This window comes from Stegodyphus dumicola, chromosome 8, assembly GCF_044657685.1.
Source record: "Stegodyphus dumicola isolate Sdum_Otavi_A_Nest chromosome 8, ASM4465768v1".
NCBI classification, from domain to species: Eukaryota; Metazoa; Arthropoda; class Arachnida; order Araneae; family Eresidae; genus Stegodyphus; species Stegodyphus dumicola.
In genome coordinates, this window is record NC_140775.1 from 49676265 (window position 1) to 49703483 (window position 27219).

The window sequence follows — 27219 nt, forward strand, 5'->3', positions numbered from 1 at the left end:
AGGACTTTTAAGAACCAAAAATCGATTCCAAAAAATGTAAGGACTCTTAAGCACAGTACGAACTCTGTATTACCTATGAAAGCCATCTAGTGGGCACAAGAATTTACAACCACTCTATTAGTAACCCTTTTTGATTTATCACATTATTTGTGACATTCCACAAAAGAGTTGTAGCAATTTACTTTAACTATACAGTGTAATTCAAAAGTATCTGGTAAAAGTGTAAAGGCAGAGAAGGGACAGAAATAATTAGGTATGAAATCTGTGTGCAGAAATTACTCAGTGAGGTGTTATAAAGCGATATTGAGATTTAGTGTTCTGTTACCATAAATCCTCATTCCCATGTGGATTTCGAATGGTATGCATCCAGATGTGAAAACAGAGATCACCAACATGCATTTTATTTAAGGGGATAACAATAGAAACAATGCAGCTCTTTAGAGGAGATACTTAGGAATAGTATCTTTGAGCAGCTGCTTTGTTTTCACCACAGACCCCTAGAAAAAATTCATATCAGCCAAGCACTCATTAACAAAGTTATGCAAGCCAGTCAGAAGTTACACGAGGAATGACAATTTATGCCAGAAGAACATTTTCATCTACTGCTCAACAATGCCTTACATCACCGCAACAGGCCATTCCCCCCATATACTCATTTACAAAATAGCCTTATTTTGGTCCTTTCTACCTGAATTTAAAATTTTGCCAGATATTTTTTAATCACCCTGTACACTGTTCGAGTTTAAGATGTTAAAGACAGTTTTAGCTATATCAACCAAACAAACAAATTTCCAGAAGTATATTTTTAATCCCATTAACAGAGTCAAAAGCTTCATACTGAAATATAAGACATTCTGGCAAAATGACCTATTTTGTCATTAAAAAAAAAATTATCAACAAATATTATTTATTAAAATCATTTCATATACAGTACAAAGTCCGTAATCTGAACTCGTCAGAACTTCGGCGATTCCGGATTAGGGAGTTTTTCCGGATTATAGAGCTCTAATTTATGAAATAAAGAGCAATTATGATCTAAAGGGTAACAAAATTAAGAAAAAAAAAGCTTAATATTTATTTGTTTACTTTATTAAACATTTCTTTCAACGCGCGCATGTGTAAAGTGTACATTACACATAGTTGAAATTAGAAAATTGCAACAAGAAAATTATTTGATTTGTATTCGTGATATTTATAATGACGAGGAATTTGATTTAAATCAAAGATGGAGTACATCGAGATGAAATACTATATTTAGTAAGGAATTATAAGCCGAATAAAAAAAAAGCTTAATATTTATTTATTTACTTTATTAAACATTTTTTTCAATGTAAGTTCTTTAAGTTGCTTTGTTTTTTGTGCAAATACTTTCTCTTTAATTCTATAAACAGACATAATTTCTAGTCGAGTTACAAAGTTCCACTGTTCAAGTCCTGAAATTGCTGTGTCGAGAATACTGACTAACTTGTCAATCGAAATTTTTTTGTTTTCAATGACCTCTTTGTCACTTTCTTCGCTACCGGAAGCGGTATTTTCTGGATCTAGAACCATACTACAGATTTCGCTGTCCATTAACTGATTGATGATTGGGACATTGTCGTTGCAATGAAAAACTTCTGTTATATCATCTTTGTTTATTATGGCTTCTATACGTTTCTTTACAAAATCCAATAACTGCAAAATTTCACCTTTAGTTTGCAATGTCCGAAAACCTTCAAATTCGTGGCTATCATCTTCATTATCCTCACCACGAAATATGGTAGCATAAATTATGCCAAGCATTTTTTAACGTATCTGGAGACACATCCTCCCAACATGTAAACGCGCATGCATAAATGCGTTACGCGCGTGCGTAAAGCATCGGCTTTGAGGTCCGGATTATAGATCATTCCGGATAATGGATGTCTGGATTACAGACTTTGTACTGTATCTGCCATTTTGCTTTTTTACTGTTTTCAATTTTTTTTTTTTTTTTTTTTTACTTTAAATATACACCACACTGTTTATCATTGTTTTTTAATGCAGATCATGAGTGATATAAGATGAATTACTTTCATCCTTCTTCTTGGGGAAGAGGGATAAGATATTATTACTGACTAATCAAATGACACAAATTCCTGGGGGGGCTACAGACAGAAACAAACAGATTCTGATTAAATTTTTTCTCTCACTCGCATTTGCTTCTTTGCGTCACCTTGTGCATTATATCGACAAGCCTAAAACAGGGCTTTAGCTCACAGGGAAGGTAAATAATTTTGTGAAGGAATTTGAAACAAGCGTCTTTACATAGTACCTCTCATCCGTTTTTGGACACTTGTGTTTTTCAGGATCATTTGCAGATACAGTCAAAAGTCTTTAATCAAGATGTCCATAATCCGGGATGATCTATAATCCGGACCTCAAAGCTACAAACTTTATGCACATGCTTCAATGCATAATGCATTAACGCATGCACATAATACCTTCACACATGCGCATTTACGCATGCACATAATACGTTTATGCATGCGCGTAATATGTTTATGCATGCGTGTTTAATGTATAACGGATTGTATAAGCTAAGCTAAAATTATCTAATTATCTATTTCAGTTAATGTTGCGGATTGCGTTGTTCCTTAATCTTTTAATTGGATCCAGCTTAGTATTTTTTGCAGACTGTTAGAGCAATTTTATAAAAGTAAGTTTGAACTTTCGATTATGTCAAAAAGAATTTCCGATTCAGGAGCTACCAAAGGATCTACAAAGCGAAAGCATGTTTTGATGTCCATCAAACAAAAAGTGGAATTGCTGCAAAAAATGGATAAAGGCATATCCTTTGATTCTCTAACCATTCCGAAATATGTTTATCAATTTCATGCTGCTCTGTGAGGGGGGGACGCGGCACGCAATGAACTGGAAGTTGATCTGTCAACACTATCTTTATCTTCACGGCAGATATTTTTATTTTATTCGACTTATAATTCCTTACTAAATGTAGTATTTCATCTCGATGTACTCCGTCTTTGATATGATTTCAATCAAATTCCTCGTCATTATAAATATCACGAATACACATCAAATAGTTTTCTAGTAGCAATTTTCTAATTTCGACTATACATAATGTATGCTTTACGCATGTGTGCGTTAAAAGAAATGTTTAATAAAGTAAACAAATAAATATTAAGGGTTTTTTTTTTATTTTGATATTCTTTAGATCATAATTGCTCTTTATTTTATAAATTATGGTTTCATATTTTTAATTTTATAATTTCTACACCTTACCAGATTTAAATTGATCTATAATCCGACTGCATTAGTTACTAAATATTATCAAAATGATTTTGTAGAGTTCACTTAATTTGTTTAACCAGTTACTTTATGTTAAGAATCTTTACAGTCACTTCTCTCTCCATCTTCCTGCAAGAATGCATATAGGGTCGTGTGTATTTAAGGCTAAATTCGAGATGGTTTAGACATTTGTTATATAAAATAGTAAATGATAACATAATTAAGGAATGTAAGCCAAGTAAATGAGGTCTCTTCTAAAAACATATGTTAATTAAATATTTTTAATTTTTAATAAGCTTTGTACAGTTTTATATTTAAAAAGTTTCTACACTTTTGTTTCATTTTAGTTACTTTATATTATATATGAAGTTCAGTTACATATATTTTTATACTACTTAAAATTAATCATTCAACACTAATTAGTTTAAATCATTAATCACTACTTAAACATCTTTTTGTTCTATTTAAATGTACCTATATTAATAAATAACTTTTTAAAAATCTCAGTTAAAAAAGTATTTGCATTTTTATGTCATTCAAATTAGTATATATATATTTTTTTTTACATTTCCAGTCATCATTTAAATATATTTTAACTTTGATAGTTAATGCATATTTAAACCATGTGTCATGTTTTTAGTTCTTTCACATGCAATGATTAAAATATTTTGCATTAATATTTTCTTTTATTTCATGGGTTAATTATTTATTTTATGTTTTTATTTGAATTTATCTTCATATTTAAATAAATATTAAAATATATAGAGAGGGATAGATATATGTGTGTGTGTGTGTGTGTTTAATCAACTATTTCGTAAATAAGAGTTATTTAAATTATCATCAACACAAATTTTTAAATCTGAAATGCAATGAATAATTTTCTGTGCCTAAATAAATTCCATTTACCCTTGTACCCAGCAATTCTTCTCAAGACTGAAACGCGTTAAGACTAGAAGTCAGATTACAAATCAACACCTCAAGAATATTCTATACATAGCAGCTTCCAACATTGATGGCACCATGGATAACCTAGTCTAAAGAAAGTTATCTCAGATACTGGCACTGAGAAAAAAAAAAAAGAAGGCTTGAAAATGTAAAATAAGGTTTCCTCTGTTAACTTTTTGTTTGTAACTTTTTTTCACTTCTACAAATATACTGTATTGAATTTACTTTTTATTTAATTAGGTTTTCATGTTAAATACTTAATTTTTCAAAATAGAATTAACTATGCTTTGAAGAACCTTTCTCTATGATTTTCCCTATAAATTACCAAAGCCATAAGTTATGGGGAAAAAAACAAAATTTTCTATTTTAAAACTGAATACACCACCTATTAATTAGTAAAAAATCTTAGGTTTGATTATGTATTTTGTTTGATATGATTAATATTTCATTTGATTCACTGTATCATTATTCTCAGGCTAACTTATCAGTTTCTGTAGAAAAGTTCGTGCATATAACATTTTCATTCTCCATTTGAATTTTGATTTTTATATAAAATAAAAACTTCAAATTTCATATATATTAACTTAAGACAGTTACCCATTCCAACAAAAATATTATATTCTTTCTGGGAACAGGAAAAAAAATCTTTTTAATTTAAATGAACGTTCACAAACCATTTTGTTTTAGTGGGACTTTATCTCCAGCTATTTTATTCACATCTTCCAATGACTGTCCTGGTTCATTAAAGAAATCTGCATCACATGTATTAATAGAAGCCTTGAGTTTCTGTTAAAAAAAATACAAAAATTCTGTTTTAATTTTCTGAGGGTAATAAAAAAGCTCAGAAAATTACTTAGAAATTTAAAAATGCAAGATATTAACGATGTCTTGGATTAGGAACATAAGTATAAGTACTTATATGCACATAGTAAAGTATCAGTATATATATATAATAATGTAATCTCTGTATGCTAAATAATAAAAAAAATAATGAGGTAATAAACATTCCAATCCTTTTTTACAGGAATAATATTTGTACAGTAAAATAACTAAAAATATTTATTGCTTAATTTTTAATAAAAACTGCTAGAAATCATTCAAAAAGGAATAAATATATAGATTCATTTCTGGTATTTGCATATAAAAGAAGATTTATTGACTCCAACTAGCGCTGTTCAAAAACATGACTTAGATGTCAAAAACATACCAATGAAAATATAACATCTTATGCTCCTAGTATGATGGAGGAGAATAAAGATGCTTAAAACTGATGAAAGATGAAAATCCAGAAATGCTTCTTGTGCATTGTTATTCGTTGGGACAAAAAACAGGGCGACTTGAAATTGAAGTTAACTAAATCGGAACCTGACATAAAATATTTTTGCAACAAGCATCAAGTGCAGGGATTTCACTAAATTTAAATAATTACTAAAAATAATAGAGATATAGAAAAATGTTCATTAAAATTATTTTGTATTTGAATTTCAGGTCTGTTTTAAAGTTTACTTATTGTGTTTGTTAAAAACATTTCCTAGTGATTTCTTCCTAAAACCTAAATTCAAGTTTCTTTCGTAAACACTTTAATTTTTGAACATTAAAAATTATTTATATGCTAGGGAAAGCATAAGAATTATAGATAGGATTAAATGGGGCATAGCACAAAAAAGGTTGGGGAAACACTGGTTTAGATATGATTTCATACTTTTAATTTTATAATTTCTGCATGTCATCTTCCAAGCTTTACACTGATGATCTAATATCCAACAAGTCCACATCTCGAACTTTATACTGTACTATAAATGAACCATATGAAGCATCAGAATGGTACTATGATAACCATTCTGATGCTATATTATCTTCTTTTGCATCCTTACTCTCATATCTATACTGTGTTTACATTATACATTAAATCTGCATAATTAAATAAAAGTGAATCTCACATATGTATATTAGGTATCACATTCCTTTTTTTATGCCTAATCTGTATGCACCTGGACATTGAGAACTTTTTTGGTACATACAATTCAACATTCTTAGTCTTCACAATATTCAATCTTTTTATTAAGGGGGAAAAAAAAGTACAACACCTAAAAAAAAATTGTAAAATTTTTCTTTAATTTTATAAAATAAATTTATGAAATTAAAGAAATAAATTCAATTAATATTTTAATGCTTGTGTACTTGCTAGATACAAGTGAAAAATTGCTAAAAACTGACAACATAGAAAATTTTATCAATCTTATAATAATACTGAAATAAAAACAAAATTATTTAAACAGATTAAATTAATTTCAAATTGTGAATAGGACTTTTTCCCTGGTTTAAAATTGCTAATTTAAAGGTATGTGCAATTTCTGGTTTTCCTCCAACTGACATTGCCATTCTTCACAATGTTGGTTTTAGGAAAAATCTTTCTGACTCTTCCAGTTATGATAGCCCCAATCTAGTTATAATTGTTGTTTGCCTCTATAAGTTCTTCCTGTTCCCCCAGAAAGAAATGTTGTTAATGTTATTCAATTTAGGAATAAAATCGCAGATAATTTCTTAGTAATTTGCTATACCGATGGCAAAGTTGGTTTCACATTTGTTGTCTTCAGATAAGATCTTGAATTCGAGCACTCTGAATTTAGAATTTGAGATGAATGATCACTGAACAAAATAGGGTTGTTTCAGACTATCTCATTTGTATCAATTTTTGTTCATCCTTGGTGTATTTAATTATGGCAAAGCACACTAGGGCTATCTGCCTAAGGGGAGGGATGCCTTCGTGGAGGACTTTCTAAGGGAAAATGGCTCGTATACACCTTACACATGGGGAAAGCCACGAAAACACCCATGCAGCCAGCCCGTTCGCGGGATTCGAACCTCGGATCGAACTACCAGTGTTCAGCGACTTTACCACTTGGCTGCTGGTGAGCTCGTTCATCCTTGGAGACTGTAAATATATTTTTTCTTTTAAAAACACAATCATGCAGATTCAAAGACAATTTAAAAACCTAAAAGATGGAAACATTTTGATTGCTTTTGCATCTGTTCATGGGTATACAGATACTGATGGGAATGAACAAGCCTATTTTCTTGCAAAGACTGCCATCAAATAAGAAACTGACATTTTTGTCTATATCCCTAAATCCTAAATCCTTTTATAAGAATGTCATAAATGAAAGTACTGCAGAGTCGCAGAATCAAGAATACATTAGTTCAAATAAAGGAAACTTAACTAAAAGAGTTTTCCCATTCCATCCAAACAAAAATGAGATTGATTGTCATGTAATAATTTTTTCACAATTAATGATGCAATTCCTTACCAGCTATGGAAACTTTAAAAGTCATCTGAGCAGATTTAAGTCGAGTCCAGAGACTTTTTGTTACTGCAGCGTTGGTGGCGAGGAAAATGTCTGGCATGTGCGTCTCCTATGTTCCAAACTTGACAGTGAAAGATCTTAAAACTGGCATTTAAAAATACTACCCAGCCTCCAAATTTTCATCAGTCTACTTCTTAAAGAAGTTCCTTTAACTATTTTTGTGAATTCATTGTAAATTATTGTAATCCTTCATAATTTTCTTAACTTGTTCCTTTACTCTTTATTTTTTTGTATTGTGCTTGATATTTACATCTGTAAGCCCCACATAATACTTTATGGTACATGCCAAACTGCTTATGTTTTTAGTTTTATAATAATTTAAAGGTTTAAAAATAAAATTATTTAAACAGACTAAATTTGAATGAAGTGTTATTTCATATAAAATCTTTGTTAATTTAAGAAGTATAAATACTGTCTAATGCTTTATTATAGGGGTCTTCAACCTTTCACGCCTGAGAACCACATCAATAAATTCACAAAGATCTGCAGGCCACATGTATGTCAAAAAAATAGGGTACCCAGAAAATTTATATAAAAAAGGTAGGTTTGTTTTGCAAGACTACAATTGATTTTAAGCGAAGAGATAGTGTTACAGATTTGTATATGTATACATTGGTTCCAAAAAGTCAAACTGAAATTGAATTAAAATGTTTTGCAACTTTTTTTAACTATGAAACAAAATATAAAGGTGATTGTACAGAACATGCTACAAAATGCATTTACAATAAAAAAAAAAAAAAAAAATCTGTACACCACATGACTTCCTTGTACGGAATATTAAATTATACACATTTTTTCTTGCATTTTATTTATAAACTTATTAGATTGAATTAAACCTACTTCGCCGACAGCGCATAAACCACAATAGAATAAATGCATTCTTTAAAATTCACTTTGTTTACCACAGCAACACTCCGGTGCTAGGTTTACTTATCAGTATTATATTTCGTTCATATTATAACTCAGAATGCAAAAAATTTATATCATTTAAAGAATTATCTAATCGTTGCCACATGTTCTATTCAAATACTATAATAAAGCTAGAACGATGTATAAAAGAAATTACGCAAACGAAACAAAAAGAAACAGTTTCTCACAGACGATTGAGTATTTCTCATTCAATTAATTCAGTTCTCACTTCGCGAGAAGGCAAAAATACATAAAAACTCAAAATATCTGTATTAAAAATTACGAAGTAAATCTTAAACGCTTATTTCCTCGAAAAAATTCAAGAAAGGATTAAGCATGATTTAATTGGCGATAATAAATGAATGTGTTATCTTTGTTGTTGTGAAGCTAAGTTTCTCTAGATTGGCAACAAATCCACTAGTCTCCTGTTTCAAATGTAAACATAAATGGCCGCCATCAAATTAGGCTTAGTTGCACTTAAACAATTTTAAAATTGTTGATAATTCTAAAAATATTGCATAAAGATTTACTAAAGGCATAAAACCCTTAAACGGAAGATAAAAACAACATAATTCAATCATTTTTAAAGAAAAAAATGTACAATTTACAAACATATAAGAGTAAAGAAACTGAGATCACTGAGCCGGGTAACAGAGTGGATAAATTTATAAATATATTTATATACATATCGCGCGGCCGATTGAAACCAAAATACGAGGTGCACATCTACATCTTATAATAGTCTTATATACAAAATTTCAACGTTCTGAGGCTACTCGTTTTTGAGTTATGCGAGATACGTTCGTACGCACGTACGTACCTACGTTCATACAGACGCCACGAAAAATTCTCTTCAGAATTCATTTTAAAGCAGTTTTTTAGTTTTTTTTTTTTTTTTTTTTTTTTTTTTTTTTTTTTTTTTTTGGAGGAAAGGAGTCTTTTATTCTGTCCTTACAAACAGATATCACGCAAAAACATCGTTAAATTGCATTTGAAAGCGGTCAAAGTGGATATTTTCGTTGAAATATGCTGCCTGAAGCTTTTCGCGATTACAATACTTTCTTTTTACTTCGTACAAGGAAGTAAAAAAGAAAAAAAAAACTTGCATTACTGGCGGGAGATGGTAGTTAGTTTAGTTTTAATGTGAAATTTGATATTGTTTTTGCTTGATTAAAGCTTCAGTATTTGGTTTAATCTGTGTTGTTGCAATTCGTAAAGTTTCCTCTAAATGCCTGTCTGTCAGCGGTGTGCTTGTTTTTGATTTTAGGATTTCATTTTACTAAAGAGCTGTTCACATATGTAGGTGCTGCCAAAGACAGAAGACATGAAGAGTGCATATTTATGAATTCCTGGATACTTGTCTCCAGTCACATACTTCGAATAAAAGTCAATTAATGTAGGATTTTCACGAAACTTGCATTTTACTGCAGAGTCACACTGCAAATTTGTTAATTCTAATTGAAGTGCAGGTGGAACACTTCCAATGTCTACTGAAAACGAAGAGAACAACATTCTCATAAAAATTTCATTTTCCCGAAAATTGGCTTTTTAATTCCTCTTTCAAATTTGAAATGCATTGTACATAATTGTACATAATGTTTTTAATTCCATGTTGTAGAGTTCTTCACACACTCTATCTATTTTGGAAAGTGAGTGGAATTCTTATTTAGCAAGTGACTTTCCCACAGGATTAATTTTGTCTTTAAAGCTAAAGATTATGAAGAAGTAGATCTTTTCCCAGTAAGCATTAGTTCAAATTATTGATATAACCTGTAATATAGACAAGAAATGCAAAGTCTCTCAACCATTTCTCATCACTGAACTTGTGAATAGATTCCATGAATTGTTGCACTTCGCGCTTCAAAGAAAACAGGAGCTGAAGCATCTTTTCTCAGCTCAACGAACACTTCCATGTAATACACAACATCACCATATTCAGCTTCCAAATCACTCAAGAACTGTTGAAACTGCCTGTGATTAAGTCCTTTAGACCGAATTAACCACTTTTACAACAACATTCATCACACGTTCAACGTTTGAGAAGGACTTCTTGCACAAATTTTCTTGTAGATGATGCAGTGGAAAGTCATCATAGTATTAAATGTCTGAAGACACTTCCCTTCACATCAGATTTGAATAATGTTGTTACTTCTATTTTCTCTCCAATGATAGATTTAGCACCGTGGTTATAGCAGATATATTACTGCAGTCTAATTCACATTTATCCAAAGTTTGTGTCAGACTCGAATACAAATCTGCTCTTCATGTTGTAACTTTAAGTGCAACAACACTGGCTAATTCCTCTATAATTGTGAAGTCTCTATCAACGCCACGAATAAAAATGGCTACTTCTGCAGTATCTGTTACACCTGTTGATTCATCCATCACTATAGAACAAAACATTTTTTGCATTTGGATTTTAATTTACTGAATATATCTGTTGCAAGATCATCTATGCGTTCTTGCTACTGTCACACCAGACAAGCTAATATTCGATATGACTTGAGCCTGTGATGGACAAAGCACTTCAACTGCACACTGAAGACATTCTTTTATAATTTCTCCATCAGCAAAGGGTTTTTCAAGCATAGCAATTTTTTCTACTATTATGTAAGTAAAACAAACACTATTTTCAGATTCTTTATTCACTGTGGTGAAGAAAGACTCCGCAAACGCAAATTTAGTTTTGATTTTAATTCGCTCACCTTCGAAAAATGACCTTCCAATGCAGAATATTTCTCACTGTGCTTACTATCATTAATAGCTCTTATCGTTTATTCCTTTGTCATAGCTACACTGTTGTTGCAAATAAGGCAAACTGCCTGCTTTACCTTACATAGAACCAAAAAAAAAAAAAAAAAAAAAAAGATCTGACTAGTTTTCTTGAAAACATCTCACTTTTCCTTCAGCTTTACTGTTTTTGTTATCACGGCTTGCCATTGTGTACTCATTCAAAGACCATAAAAGCTTCTGAATTTTAGAATGTGGAATGAGCGTGAGCTTAAAATCAACAATAGAAAGTCTGCTTCTCACCAAATCAAACAGGATATTTAGGATCACCATTTTCTTTGACAGCTGATTGCAACATTAGGAGAAATAGAATTATGTTAATTTATTACCCCTCCCCTCTAAAGTAGCAGCATGCTCAAGGTCATCTTTGGCGAAGTATTGATGAAATCTGTTAGGCATAAGAATCTGAATTGAGATTCTATGCATAGTCAAATTTTTTATTTTTAAAATTACATAAAATAAAGTGAAATTTTTGAAAAATTCATCATTTTCAGAACATTGTATCTCAAATAATATCAAGCATGTCAATAAAATGTTTTAAATATCAAGAATAAGGAAAAAAAAAAAGTTTTTTCATGACAAAAAACTGACAAGGAAATTTTTCTTGAAATCAAAATTTCTTAAAATTCTTCAATTTTTCTTCAAAATTGGATGTGGGGGGGGGCCACTAAATGGCTTCAGCAAGCCACTGGTTAAAGACCCTACTTTATTATATACCTTGTTGAGCATAAGATCATTCTGTGCTTAATTAAAACAAAGCTATTTTTTTAAAAAAAACCAGATGACAAAAACATAAAGACTGCAATGTTGAAATAAGTTAAAAAGTAGACAAATAACAAAAATTGCCGGCTCCATAGTTAATATTCATTATTATTAAAATTAAAATCCAATATAAGTTAACACATACACTAAGATTCTCAGCTGAAATTTCACCAGAAAACATTTCCATAAACTTCCAAAAGTCAAAAAGAAAATCATCTCTAGGTACAACTGGAATATCTGCGACTTGTGGTGCTTGGTTTAATTTCTTTGGCTGTAACAAAATATTTTATTAAAAGTATTAGTATCAGCAGTTCAAAATAGTCAAAGCAAAATAATAATAACATTCTAGAATTTTTCATTAAATGTACGTAGAACTTACGAAGAGCTTTAGAAAAATATGAAAAAATAAAATGCACTTAAAGACAAAACTCTATATGTATTCATTAACTAATCATGGCACATAGATAAAACATTAAGAAGCTACTTTATGCATGGAATATTTTGCAGAAAATGAGTATACTATATAGTAGTAATATATAACTTTTTGAACCGGACACAAATAATTACCACAAACGTCATAACAGATTTTACAACTAATCATAGATATATCAGAGAAAATATTACATTTGTGATATTAAAAATGCTCTGAACATCACTTAAGCAGGCGAAATGTAAGGTGCAATAAACACATTTTGTATAGTTCGACCGCCTCATCCACGACCATGAGCACAAACACGCATGTGCCATTCAGATCAAATTATTCTCAAAATAGGGTGGAAGGATAAGGACTTTTTCTCCAGCATAGCTCTTTACGGAGAAGAGAAGACCTTTCACGTTGCAGCAAGTAATACCGCCGCTTTTGGGCGAGTCTATGTGTTTTGGCAGAATGCCAACCAGGGTTGGCTTGAGACGGTTGAACTATACCTGCTAATAGCTATAAAAATTATACATTTGCATGACATTAAAAGTTAATGGATAATATGTCATATTAGATTGGAATACTTATAGTGATAGCCAAAATTGCGGACACTTTTGGAAATTTTTATGTTTTTGAACTTTGTATGCTTATAGAAAACGTTACGTTTCACAAAATGCAAACTTGTATATATCATTTTAAAGAGAATTTATTACTGAATTCAATACAAAACACAAAATTAAATTATTTTCAATACAAAAAAGTTAAACAATAATAGTTATCGATATACATTAGATAGTGATGATTGCAGTGAGTTATCAGTACTTAGTAGGGTACCCTTTATTTTTGATTACAGCTTCACATCGACATTTCATCGAGCTGAGAAGAATTTTAAGCTCTTCTTTCGTTATTACATGATTCCAGGAAACAATTATAGCCTCTATTAGTTCTTTTTTATTTGATGGGCGCCTCATTCGGAGAAGAGTTTTCAAACGGTGCCACAAATTTTCGATAGGATTGAGGTCAGGACTGTTTCCTGGCCATGACAACAATTTAATGCTCTTTGTACGAAACCACTCTTTCGATATTTTGGCCGTGTGGCAAGGAGCAGAATCCTGCTGAAAAATAAACGAAGCATTGTTGGAAGGTAGAAGTTTTGGTTCTAGAATAGTGTCAATGTATTTTCTGGCATTCAGTGTCCCATCGATGACATGAAGGCAACCAATACCATCTGCTGACATGCATGACCAAATCATAACACTAACTGGGTTCTTCACAGTTGCTTGAATACAGTCAGGATGTAGCTCTTCTCCTATTCTACGTCTTACATATTTTCGCCCATCACTACCAAATAACGATATCTTAGTTTCATCACTCCATATAACGTGTGACCACTGATCATCTGTCCAATTAATGTGTTCCTTTGCCTGCTGTAGTCTTTTTTTCGTTGCTGAAAATTAAGATAAGGCTTTTTTCATGGAATTCTACCTCTCAGTCCAACATCTGTTAATCTTCTCCTGATTGTTCTTGAACTGAGAGAAACACCAGCATCATTCAGATCACTTCTGATGGCCACTGATGACATTTTTCTATCTTGGAGACATAGTCTTTTTATTCTTCTGTCATCAATAGATGTGGTGCACCTTTTTCGGCCTTTTCCTTCTTTGTTTTTTACTGAATTTGTTTCCTGATATCATAAACAAAACTTTCAGACTCCAGATGTAGTCACTGAACCACCCACCTGTCTTGCAATTTCAGCATAGGAAAGACCACTTTCTCGTAGCAGAATAATATTACATCTCTTTCTAGGTGTCCAATCTACTCTTTTATTTGATGTCATTGCTTCTTGACTAAATATTAAAAATTTTTACAAAAATTCCTACTTGTAATTGCAGTGTATAAGAAACAGGTCCTCCTTCTACAGAACAAAGCAAAATAATGAAATGTTTCAAGTGTAAACATGATGTCAGCTTCTACTGGCAGTTACTAACATTTGATTGGTTCTCAGAACAAGAACAGTGATTGGCCAGGAAAGCTAGACATTACAAACCACTTCATAACTGTGTTTTTTATTTATATTAAAGTACATATAACTTTTTTTGTATTGCAAATAATTGAATTTTGTGTTTTTTATTGAATTCAGTAATACATTCTCTTTAACATGATATATACAAGTTTGCATTTTGTGAAACGTAACATTTCCTATAAGCATACAAAGTTCAAAAGCGTAAAAATTTCCAAAAGTGTCCACAATTTTGGCCACCACTGTATAGGAAGCACAAATTTGAATTATAGCAAAATTTATACTCCATTTTCAATAATAATATGGCAACAATAAAATGTATCAGATGACTAAAAATAAGAATTATAAAATTAAATATCAGAAATTACGCATGCTTATTAAAAATTTTATTTTATTATGCAATGATGATAATTTTCACCAAAAAAGATATACATGCATGATCCTACAAATTACAAAATAAGTTTGAATAGTTATGTCCTTGTTGAAATGACAGAACAACTGATTTAGGACCTAACACAGACCTTTTTATGATTTTGCAGACTAAATATGTGTGTTCGTGGTGACCTCTATATATTTTGTGATAATTTATCAGTATTTCAATTGTAAAGATTGTTTAGAAGAGTTAATTTGTTTCATTGATATAAGATAATTAATTATAAAGTTATTAATTAAATGACTATCATACAAAATTTCAACCCAAATAGAATTATTTCAGCTAAAATTTTATCTGCAATTTTAAAGCTGTACATACATTGCTTATACTATAATTTCATAAAAAATTTTAAAGTTATATTTAAGTTGTATGCTAAACACATACTAGCTATATCATGCAAGTTTTACAGGTAAGTCATATGCTTGTATGTTGTAATATTCAAAAGTAAACAAAACTCTGACATCTAAATAAATTAATATTCCATTTTATTTCATACAGAAATATAAAAAGATATTACATATCCAACATAAAATTATAATAGCAAAAGAAAATTATTTGATTTAATATTAAATCAATAATTTAAAAGTTAAAGAATGCAATATAATCTTGCATTTGTTCCTTTAAAATAATGTTATTTTGTTTATGTTATAGAATTTTTTTTTTATTTATAATAAAATTATATTTGTTATCTTCCTGATATTTTCAAAACAATATTAATATCAGTTGTAGAAAAAGCAAAACAATATTTAAAAAAAGCATACCTTTCTTTATTAGTACTTCCTAATTATTCGCAACCCCCCCCCCCAAAATAAAAAAATGCAAACTTGTTGCCAGTTTTGGAGACTTGGAGAGCATTTGCAGACTTATTGGTGACTAATTTTTCACCAATGCTAATGCACGAAAGGCAACAACCATTTTCAAAAAATGAATTGATGCAATTGAAAAAACAAGCAATACCAGTAATAAAATATTAACATTTTCAATATATCCTTCTTTTTTGTGCTGTTATTCTCCCATGTATATGGCAATCTGTTTTCGTTTAAAAAAGAATTTCACAAATTCAACATGAAACAACATCAGCATTGCACACCAGCCTAAACCAGACATATGCTATGTGCATACCTGGTTTGCTACATAAATATGTTTTGGTGACATTATAGTTTGCCACATAACTATTTTGACAACATATTGCTTTATCTTATGAATACTGTTTCATGACTTTCTTATGGGATGAGGATAAACAGAAAGTACCTATTTATTTTGTACAATTAATATTCCATTAGAATACTGACACAAAAGTATAAAAATTGATATATCATTTTAAATTTTACATTATAGAGAACATTTGATTAGAGTAAATTGAAGGATGTGCCTTGTATTGTAGCAAAGTTGTTGTTTGATTTATGGTAACCTGGGTAGTTGAATGTTATGGAAACACTATTATGATATTCTCGGTCACACGATTGTGGTAAATTTTGAATTATGGGAAAAGATTTGTAAGGGATTGTGGTGCATGTTGGTTAGGAAGTACATTGTTCTTTTTGTGGTTTAGATGGTTATATGGCTGAATGTGGTTAAGATTAATTTGAAATTTCTGTATGATTTGAAAGAAAGGGGAAAAGAGCATTAATTGATTGGTGTGTAAATGAAGGTTTACTTAGTAGCCATTATTAAGTGTCCTGTTTAAAGGAAGGAAATGTGCATGGTAGAACATAGGACCATAAAGGCGCATTTTGTAATTTATGTGGTTACACCAGTATACAGATTTTAGTTCAGATAATTTTAAAAAGTTTTTGGATGCTGTTAAGGAATTTTGTTTAACTGAAGACACGTTAATTCATAAATAAGGTAAGTGGATATTTCCTTTGTGTAGCGAATTTCCTTTTTTATGTTATTTCATTGTTTAATTTAAAATATAGTTTATTGAGATTATACATTTTTTGTAGGCTGATTCTTTGACTTTAATATAGTTCAATGTGTGCATGCACAATGTCAAGGGAGTGCACAATGCCTAGTTTGTGCAATTCTCTGATTTTTTTAAGTGAAAATAGGTCGATGTGTACATGGATACCGAGTTTGTGCAATTCTTTGTCTTATTTGTCTTGTTATTCTTTGTCTTGTCTAAAACTACTTTTTGATCTTGACTTATGGAGTTTGCTGTTGTTTAAGATCTGTCAATTTCTCTTAGTATTTGCGTACAAATTATTTTATAAAAACCAAGTTTTAAATTTTCTGAAAGAGGATTAGAAAACAGATTTTTTGAATAAGACATCAAGATTGTGTGAATAACAAATGAAAAGATATCATCATTTCAAAACTGGAGATTTCGGAGTTGGATTTTATAATAATATTTAGTGTTGAAATGGCTTATCAACAGTGTGGTACGTCGTTTGAAATTCAAAAATCCGAATAACATTTAGGTAATACTAAAATAATGTTATAATAGCTCTGTAGAGGGAATTTTTGTCTATCCAGGTATTTAAGTTTTACCTTAAAATATTTAAAATTGTCAAAGTTATTATTATTTTAGTAACTTTTTATATTTCAAATTCCATAGAAAGACATTTTTATTTTTGATGATGCTTAAATTTTAATATTTGCATATGCAGAACATTTAAGCTTAATTTTTATTTTTGATAAAATAATACAGTCAAAAGTCTTTAATCTGGACTCGTCGGGACTTCGGCGATTCCGGATTATAGATCATCAGTTTAAATCTGGTAAGATGGCATGCAGAAATTATAAAATTAAAAATATGAAACCGTAATTTATAAAATAATGAGCAATTATGATTGATCTAAAGGGTATCAAAATTTACAAAAAAAGAAGCTTAATATTTATTTGTTTACTTTATTAAACATTTCTTTCAACGCGCGCATTCGTAAAGCATACATTACGCATATCCGAAATTAGAAAATTGCAACCAGAAAACTATTTGACTTGTATTCGTGATATTTATAATGACGAGGAATTTGATTTAAATCATATCAAAGATGGAGTACATCGAGATGAAATACTACATTTAGTAAGGAATTATAAGCCGAATAAAATAAAAATATCTGCCCTGAAGATAATGATAGTGTTGACAGATCAACTTCCAGTTCATTGCGTGCCGCGACGTCCCCCCCCCCACGCAGAGCAGCTTGAAATTGATAAACAGATTTCGGAACGGTTAGATAAACAAAGGATATGCATTTATCCATTTTTTGTAGCAATTCAACATTTTGTTTGATGGACATTGAAACATACTTTCGTTTTGTAGATCCTTTGGGAGCTCCAGCATCGGAAATTCTATTTGACATAATCGAAAGTTCAAGCTTACTTTTATAAAATTGCTCTTACAGTCTGCAAAAAATAATAAGCCGGATCCAATTCGAAGATTAAGGAACAACGCAATCTGCAACATTAACTGAAATAGATAATTAGATAATTTTAGCTTATACCGTCCGTTATACATTAAACGCGCACGCGAAAACAGATTCTGAGATTGCGCAGATGCATGTGCGCAGTCGTAAAGGTCTTGCGCGCACGCGTAAACGCCTATGCGCATGCGTCAAAGCGGCGCATGCGCAGAAAGATTTTAGCTTTGAGGTCAAGATTATAGATCATTCCAGATTATGGGTGTCCGAATTAACGACTTCTGACTATATTGTTATTTTCAGTTATATATATAGTAACATACAACTAAGCATTACAGCTAAGAACTTAACATGATTTTATTTTATTGCTAACATTCTTACTCTTATACAATATCAAATTTGTGTGCAATACTTGGTTGAATATTTTCATTTGTTAAATATTGATAAAAATTAATTTTTAAGAATACCACTTCTAAAACACCTTATAAATCCACCGCTTGATAGTTATTCTTACAGCACGAATTTCAAATTATTGTATTTCAATTTTAGAATCGATAAACACTAAAAACATCAATTCTACTATATATATCTCAGAAATTATGATGCCAAAATCTAAAACTTGATCTCCAAGTGTATCATCAACAGCTTTTTCTGATGTTACTTCAAATTTAATTCTTTGCATAACTGAATTAAGCTACTTCAAAATTCCATAATTTATTAACTATTCAGACCAAAATAATTAAAATAAGTGGAAACAACATTGAGTTATCTTAGTAAATTTAAATGTTACTTAATCAAGATCTACTAAATTTCCCCAAAGAAGTTCCATGAAAGTCATGGACAACTGCTCAGCACCATCGATTGAAGAAGATGTCATGATCGATTCAATCCAGGGAAATGAAGATGCAACTCAACAAGAGGAAATTATTAATTTAGATCCCCCAATACTAAATATAAAAGAACTTAAAACACCTGATCTTAAAAATTTACAGAAAAAGCTCAACAGATTAATTAACACCAAAAAGAATTGGCCGTTTTGTGATACCTGAAGCCCTCAGAGAGGACATTAAAGACGCAATACTTCCGTTCATAGAGATTGCAATTCTCCATTCTTCGCAATGTTCTTCAGAGCAAACACTTACTTCCATACTTTCCGGAATCCGCACTTCCCCTCAATCCATTGCCCCTCCACCAGAAAGGAGCTACAAAATTGCCAAAGTTTTGACAGCACATATGGAGTTACAACGTTAGCAAAGCAGAACCACTCCGAAAATATTATGCCTTAAGTGCACAACAATAATAACCCTTACCCAATTTCGATCCGGAATGTCATGCTGTATTTTATTACCATTGTTGCAATAATGATCCTCGCAAAATGCATTGACACATGCAGACATAGCAAAATTTGCCATTTCCAATAAGAAAAGGCTGAATTCACCAACACTACTAATTCTGCCAAATGAAAACTCTATTTATCAAAGTCTCTAAGAAGAACTAGAAAAGCATATGCCAATCACAAACATTGGAAATCATATAAAAACATTACAAACCTTAAGAAAGGAGATATTGCAGTGAGATGTGACTCAGACGAGGAAGAAAAATCAATATGTGAATTCCACCAAAATGCACAATCCATAATGTTGCACATGATCCATAATGTTGCGCAATCCATAATGTTACCACTCCAGAAGAGCTTTTAAAAATCATTTCCGACAATACTCAAGTCGATCCGTCAGGACTAAAAATCTCATTTTGTCTCAATGACAACAGAAATCACACCACAAAGTAGGTAGTAGAATGCTCTCCAATAGCATTTAGAAAAAAGCATACCACCTCATAGGAGGGAATTTTAGTGCTCATAGCACAACATGAGGATACTCATAGCACAACATGGGATCGACATATGACACTAGAGGTGAATCATTGGAAGACTTCATTTCTTCTAACAATCTTCTTATTCATAATGATACAACGGCCCCACCGACATACAAGACTATTCATGGTCGTGATTGGCCAGACATCACGCTCTCATCAATAAGACTTGCAAATGCAATAAGAAACTGGAGAGTTCATGAAATGGAGTACCCAACCTATCTTCAAATGTCCATTAACAAAAAACTATCACTTGAAACTTCCTGAGACTAACATATATCAGTGCTTACAAATAGATCTAAAAATCAAACAACTAAGAAGAAAAATAGAACCCTCAGTCATATTCCTCGCTCGTAGAGGAGAAGAATTGTGCAATACAAGATAAGCAAAAAATAACACACTGGAACTTTCAAAAAATTTTAATTAGAATTGACAAAATGACCTACTTGACAAAACATTGAAGGACAAAATTGACAAAAGTACAGACTAGAACTAACAAAAAGACTAGAGGACCATACAAACACTTCTTCGCATCCAATAAAATAAAAAAAAAAAAGTCTAAAATATTCTGAAAAAAAAATTCATATATAAAATAATTTCAGCCTGACTCAGTATATACTGTAATATTTTGTTATTTAACAAATAATTATATTTATTATTGAAATGGCAATGCCATATTTGTATGATGTAACTGTTGCTCAGCAACGTAAGAAATTGTTTAAAATTAGAATTCTGAAGTTTTACCAGTTAGAAGTTGCATGAAAAACTTGGAACTAAAAGACTATATTCAAATTGTCTATCTCCGTAAACTAAAAACAAAATTTATGTTATATTAAGAAGATTATCCGTTATTTTGTCAATTACTGCAAAATACATTAGTCTTATAAAATTGGAGGTTCCACCGAGATACTGGAAATTAGGAGTGCAATTATCAATTTCGATGGTGCTGGTCACATAATCCAAGAATGTGGCTGAAATTTTGGGAACAAGTTTGCTGGTACCAATTGCAGAGTTTTTTTATTTCAAGGTGAATTGGGTGTCAGAAGTCTGCCGTGTTAAAGCCAGATTTTGAAGTGGATCATTCAACGGTTATCTTCTGTGTTTCTATAACTTGCGTCCAAGCAAAGAATTGTCAGAACAGGATATTGCTGATCTCCGAAGATAAGATTAACTTTTGGTTTCATAAAAAACTGTTTATAGAATTTAAGTATTTCATATCAGAATTATATTTAAATAGTGTAAGTTTTTGTGTAAAATAACTGATATTAAAAATTTTACGCATAAATTATAATTGGTATTTGTGGTAAAAAAGGAATTTTAAATTATTATTTAGCCTTTACTGTTATTTGTATTGATTTTTTATGTTGATAATTGATATGTGTACGCACGCCATCCCAGCATTTATGTAAAAAAAAAAAAAAAATTGCTAGCTGAGTTTTTTAATTTGTTGCTAAACAGGTGTGTGGAAAATAAGTAGTAATGTCAAACTGACGTAGTGCGATTTGATTTTACTACAGAATTGGAAAAAGTCTTTTCTTAGTTCTCGCCATCCAGGCATGTGGTAGATAGCAACATCATTCCGACGTATTATAGATTGTATATTGTAAAAATTGTATTGCCAAACTGGTAAAAATTGCTTTTGTTATTGCCAACCAGGCATGGAGATAGTAGATAGTAAAATCGTCACACTGACGTAGATAAAATTCCATTGTATTCCCTAACTGGCAAAGATGTTTATATAGTTATCGCCAACGAGGCTTGTGAATAGTGAGTTAAAACATCCACTCGGCGCAGAATTATATTATTTGTTCCAACCTGGCAAAGTTATTGATAATTCTCTCCAATTGGTTAGTGTTAGTTTTGTATTGGACAATTTAAGTCTTCCCAAAATTTTATATATATATATATATTTAATACAAGTACTATTTATAAGATTCAATTTTAAAAGAAAGCCTATTAAATGTAACTTGTTCAACATGTCATTCTTAGCTAGGAGTAAAAAACAGAATTTAAAAGTATTAGCAGAAAGGTTTAACCGTGAAACCTGAATTTAAGATTGCTCAGTTGCATAAATTGATTACTGAAAGTTCTGGTTATGATGAGGAATTTACTCGAGAACTACTGGCTGCAATTAGAGAAGAAAGAGAAAGAGAAGAAAGGGAAAAGGAATGTAAAAGAGAAAAGGAACGGAACAGAGAAGAAAGAGAAAAGGAATGCGAAAGAGAAGAAAGAGAAAAGGAACGCAAAAGAGCATTTACGTTAGAGAAACTTCAATTGGAAGCTATGGCTGCAAGAGAACACCTGGTATAAACTACGCAGTTACCTGAGCAGCCTTTAAAAATCAGAATTCATGATGTCATGCCACGTTTCAACCCTAAAGAAGATTAAATAAGTTTATTTCTGGTGTTATTTGAACGCCAAGTTAAAATTATGAATATACCTGCTGAAAATCAAGTGACTCAACTTATTTCATTGCTGCCTCCTGATATTGTTCAGCTTATTACTAGAGAACTAGAAGAGGACGTGAAAAAGTATGAATATGTAAAAACTTTACTGTTACAACAATTTAAATTGAGTGCGGAAAAATTCCGACAATTATTTAATAAACACCAAAAATCTACTGAAAGTACTTTATATATATATAGGCAAGTTCCTTAGTTCCTTCTTCCCCAAAAAGTAAAGATGTGTTTGACAGTTTGTTAGCAGCAGATCAAAGATGATGAGAAAGCGAAGAAATTAAAAATACGTTGAGAATCAAAGCATGTGTCAAAAAACTTAGCAAAGAGGCACAAACATGATAAAAGATATTTAAAGTTGCCATGTTCAATGAGAATGCAAGTATTTTAGCTTAAAAAGATGAACGAGACAATGAGCATCCAGTATTATACCTCAGTAAGACGTTTACAGAAACTGAAAAAAAGTACTCTACCATACAAAAGGAATGTGGCGCCATAATATTTGCTGTAAAGAAACTTCAATGTTATTTAGATGGGCATACTAAATTCCTCATCATGACCAATCATAATCCCCTAGTTTGGCTCAAAAATAATGTGAGTCTAAATCCACGACTTATAAGATGGGCACTAGTACTACAACCCTACAATTACACGTTTGTTCATCGAGGTGGTAAAAACCATACAAATGTAGGCACATTAAGACGTACTCCCTGGCCTGATTAAATAATTTATTTCCTTATATAGACATAAAAGATATTTTGTTCTTTTCTTTCTTTCTTATTGTATATTATTATGTTATATGTAGTATTTCAATTATGTATTGTGTTGATATTCTGTTGTTTTGAAAAAAAAAAAAAAATCTGGAGGGGAAAGAGGATGTAATATTTTGTTATTTAACAAATAACTATATTTATTATTGAAGTGGCAATGCCATACTTGTATGATGTAACCGTTGCTCAGCAACGTAAGAACTTGTTTAAAATTAGAATTCTGAAGTTTTACCAGCTAATAGTTGCATGAAAAATTTGGAACTAAAAGACTGTATTCAAATTATCTATCTCCATAAACTAAAAATAAAATTTATGTTTTACTAAGAAGATTATCTGTTATTTTGTCAATTACTGCAAAATACATTACAATACTCTCTTACATATACAAGCAAAAAAAGTGCTCTTTGCATTTATGTATATAATCATGCTATATATATATGTTTGTAAATGTATTAATATATGTATGTCATTATGTAACAATATGTTATATATTTACCTTTATGTTATATATTTGTCTTTATGTTCTGTATTTATCATTATGTTCTATATTTAACATTATGTATTCGAGTATGAAGGGCACCATATGTCACAACTATATTGTAATCATATGTAAATATGCCAAAATTCTTCCCCAAAAAATTATAATGTGAAAATAAAGAGATAGTGCAGTTGGACAACACCCACACTACCAAACAATGGGTGTCTGCTGCACTACAACCTGAACTTGTCTTGTTATTTTGTCCTTCTGTAGCGACGATTTTTGTCACAAAAATTGTCACTATACAAGCCAAAATAACAAGTCAAAGAATTGCACAAACTCAGTACCCGTGTACCACCCAAAATCACCAATTTTCATCAATGCGCACCTGTAAATATGTTTTTACCACATATTTTACAGATAATCTACATTAATATTAATTTTATACATAAAAAAGGCCCAGTGGCTAGCGCATTGCACAGCAGCACCACAGGTAAGGGGTTCGATTACTGGGCTGGGCAAGGTCGACTCAGCCTTTCATCCCTTGATTTCCATCACTTGGGTCGATAAAATGAGTACCAAGTTCACTTGGAGACTAAACACTGAGGGTCCTGCAACAAGCTGACCACTTGTTTAGGGCATATGCTTACACATCCCGGGGCCCACAGTCAAGAAAGCAGATTTTGGGCACTGCAGGCCTTGGCCCATTGCGGCTGTTACGCCACTAATTTTTTTATTTTAATACATAAAAAGGCTTCATTGATTATTACCGGTGACAGACTACAGTCTGAAATTAAAGCCAACTTATATCTCTCTAAGACGCCTGTTAAGATTATTCTCAAAGTATAGTTTTATGAGTAGATTCAAAAGTACAAATCAAATATAATATAATAGTAACTATACAAAACATAATATACTAAGTATTCAAATAAAAAGAAAATGATATTGAATAATACAAAATAGTACTTTAGACTTCATTGTATCTGAAAAACTTGATTCTTCTCGAAGAAGCTCTTGTTTTTTCACAGAATAAACTAAAAGTTGTTTCAACTCATTTTTCAAAGGATCAAGGATGGACAAAAGATCAAGTTTATCATCCGCAATCACTGAAAAATATGGCATGTTATATCATTAAACTCAAAAAGAACAATTTCAAAAACTAATATATGAAAGGAAATTACTCAATATAAAACTTAAAGCAAGCAATAAAAATGATAACAGTTATAAAAATTTATAAAGATATTCAATAAAAATGGAGATATGAGCTCCCAAAATAATTTTTTCATTAAAAAACACTGTTTGGTTATAATTTACATTTTAATTGTAACAATGATTTAAAAATAAATTCTACAACAAATAAATACAGAACATATTTTATTTTAATCAAACTGTTAAGCTGATTGTGTAAAAAAATCTACTAACTTTAAACATAAAATATTCAAACCACATTTCATGCTTGAATAGTTACACAAGACAATTTTTAAAAAAATTTTAATATTAAAATTAAAATCATAAAAAAATTTTATATGATTTCAAAAATAAATTATACATTAAAAGACCAATTATTTCGCATTCAACCTAACTAGAAAGCTCAAATAACCAAAACAATTTTGAATTTTAGAAACTTTTTTGGCTAATCTTTGGAATATGGTAACAGGTAGTTTGGCGACATTTTGGTAAGGCGATAAAGGTTACTAGCTAGGACTTCAGCAGTGTACACGGATAAAGTCAAGAGTGTACGCAATGCCATTTTTGTGCAATTCTGGGATTTTTTTTAAGTGAAAATAGGTTGTCGACGTGTACATGGATACCGTGTATGTGCAATTTTTAAAAACGCGGCAAGCAGCGGGCGATTCTGCACTTTCTCCCAATTTCGCACCTAATCTTCATCATGATTAAGCACTTTTGTTCCATAAAAGTTCTAGCATAAGCGTAATTCAGCTAGCAGATTGTTGGAAAAACATTTTGAGTAAAAAAAAGAAAAAAATGCCTTTACTTTGTGAAAACAAAATGGCGTCCAAAAAAACTAGCAGGTTGCTGTAGCAGGGTTGGTGGCCAAATTTTCACCAAGTTACCATAATCCGAAGATTAACCTTTTTTTTTTTTTTTTTTTTTTTTTTTTAAGCATAACGTTAAACACACAAGAGATTTGTAACTCTGTTATAAACCCCAAACAGGATTATGATCTGAATCAATAAAACTGCCCTCAGACAATGATACTAATAATGTATAAGAGTGATTTAACAATTTACATTGATGTACATTCAATTAATTCTCACTAAGTGGGTTTAATTTTTGTATAAAAAAATGGTTAACTACTATTTATCTATCTTTCAATTACAATTTAAAAACTTTCAATTGAAAAAATCATTAAAATTTTGCAACTGTCTTCAAGTGAACAGCATACAGTAGAGTGTTTTCAAAATTACCAAATCTCGCATCGAGCAAGAAAAGTGCGACTTATGTGAATATAGATACACGTCTGTGCAACATGAAAAATTATATTAAGTGATTTAAGCTTTTAATATGTAATGTCAGTAAGCTGTATATGTTGATTATCTAACTAAATAAAAAGCGATATGTCCCTTCAAACTTCTGCCAAAATTACTGGCCCAAATTTGGTGAGATATTCACCCAATTTCACATTGAACCAAATTTTATAAGCAAATATGGTATTTTAGTTTGGTATTTATACCTGAAGTATCCTTTTTCCTTTCAAAATCTCACATAATTTAAATAATAGCTTTGACAATCAAGTTGATAATGAATAAAATTACTCTTTATAAATTTAGATAAGAATTTTTTTTCCCCTTTGTTTTTTATATACTCAATTAACAGGAATTTTCATGTATCCAGAATTCGGCACTTCCCAAGCTTTTACTCTACTATTCACCCAAACTTGGAAAAAATTAAAAATTTAAGGTATTAACTTATTATGAATTAAGTCAGCAATTTAAATCCTATTTCTGGGGCATTAATTGGTTGTAGTATCTTCAATTTATTTCCAGTTTTTCAATTAAGAGAATACAGTATAAAGTCCGAGATCCAGATTCATCACAACTTTGCCGATTCCAGAATTTTATAGATTTTCGATCATCAGTTTAAATCTAGTAAGATGAGGTATAGAAATTACAAAATTAAAATTATGAAATACATTCAAAAGTCGTTAATTCGGACACCCATAATCCGGAATGACCACAAAGCTACAAACTTTCTGCGCATGCATCGCGTTGACCTTTACAGTTGCACATAAGCGTGTGCGCATTCGCTTTTAATGTAAAATGGACGATATAAGCTAAAATTATCTAATTATCTATTCCAGTTAATGTTGCAGATTGCGTTGTTCCTTAATCCAATTTCACATTGATGTTAATG

The 27219-nt window shown here is 30.8% G+C and overlaps 1 protein-coding gene across 2 annotated transcripts in view; it reads right to left on the bottom strand.

Annotated features, from left to right (window-relative positions):
- The window catches only part of LOC118201886 (transcriptional adapter 3-B-like), a 120053-nt gene that overhangs the window by 82608 nt on the left and 10226 nt on the right, over positions 1 to 27219 (bottom strand). The window contains exons 2-4 of one of the 2 annotated variants that reach the window (XM_035374047.2): positions 24811 to 24950; positions 12184 to 12309; positions 4887 to 4998 (exon numbers count right to left, since the gene is read on the bottom strand). In XM_035374047.2, coding sequence (XP_035229938.1) covers positions 4887 to 4998; positions 12184 to 12309; positions 24811 to 24950 — 378 coding nt within the window. The remainder of the gene's footprint in view (positions 1 to 4886; positions 4999 to 12183; positions 12310 to 24810; positions 24951 to 27219) is intronic. The other variant, XM_085821830.1, reaches the window with a different exon arrangement.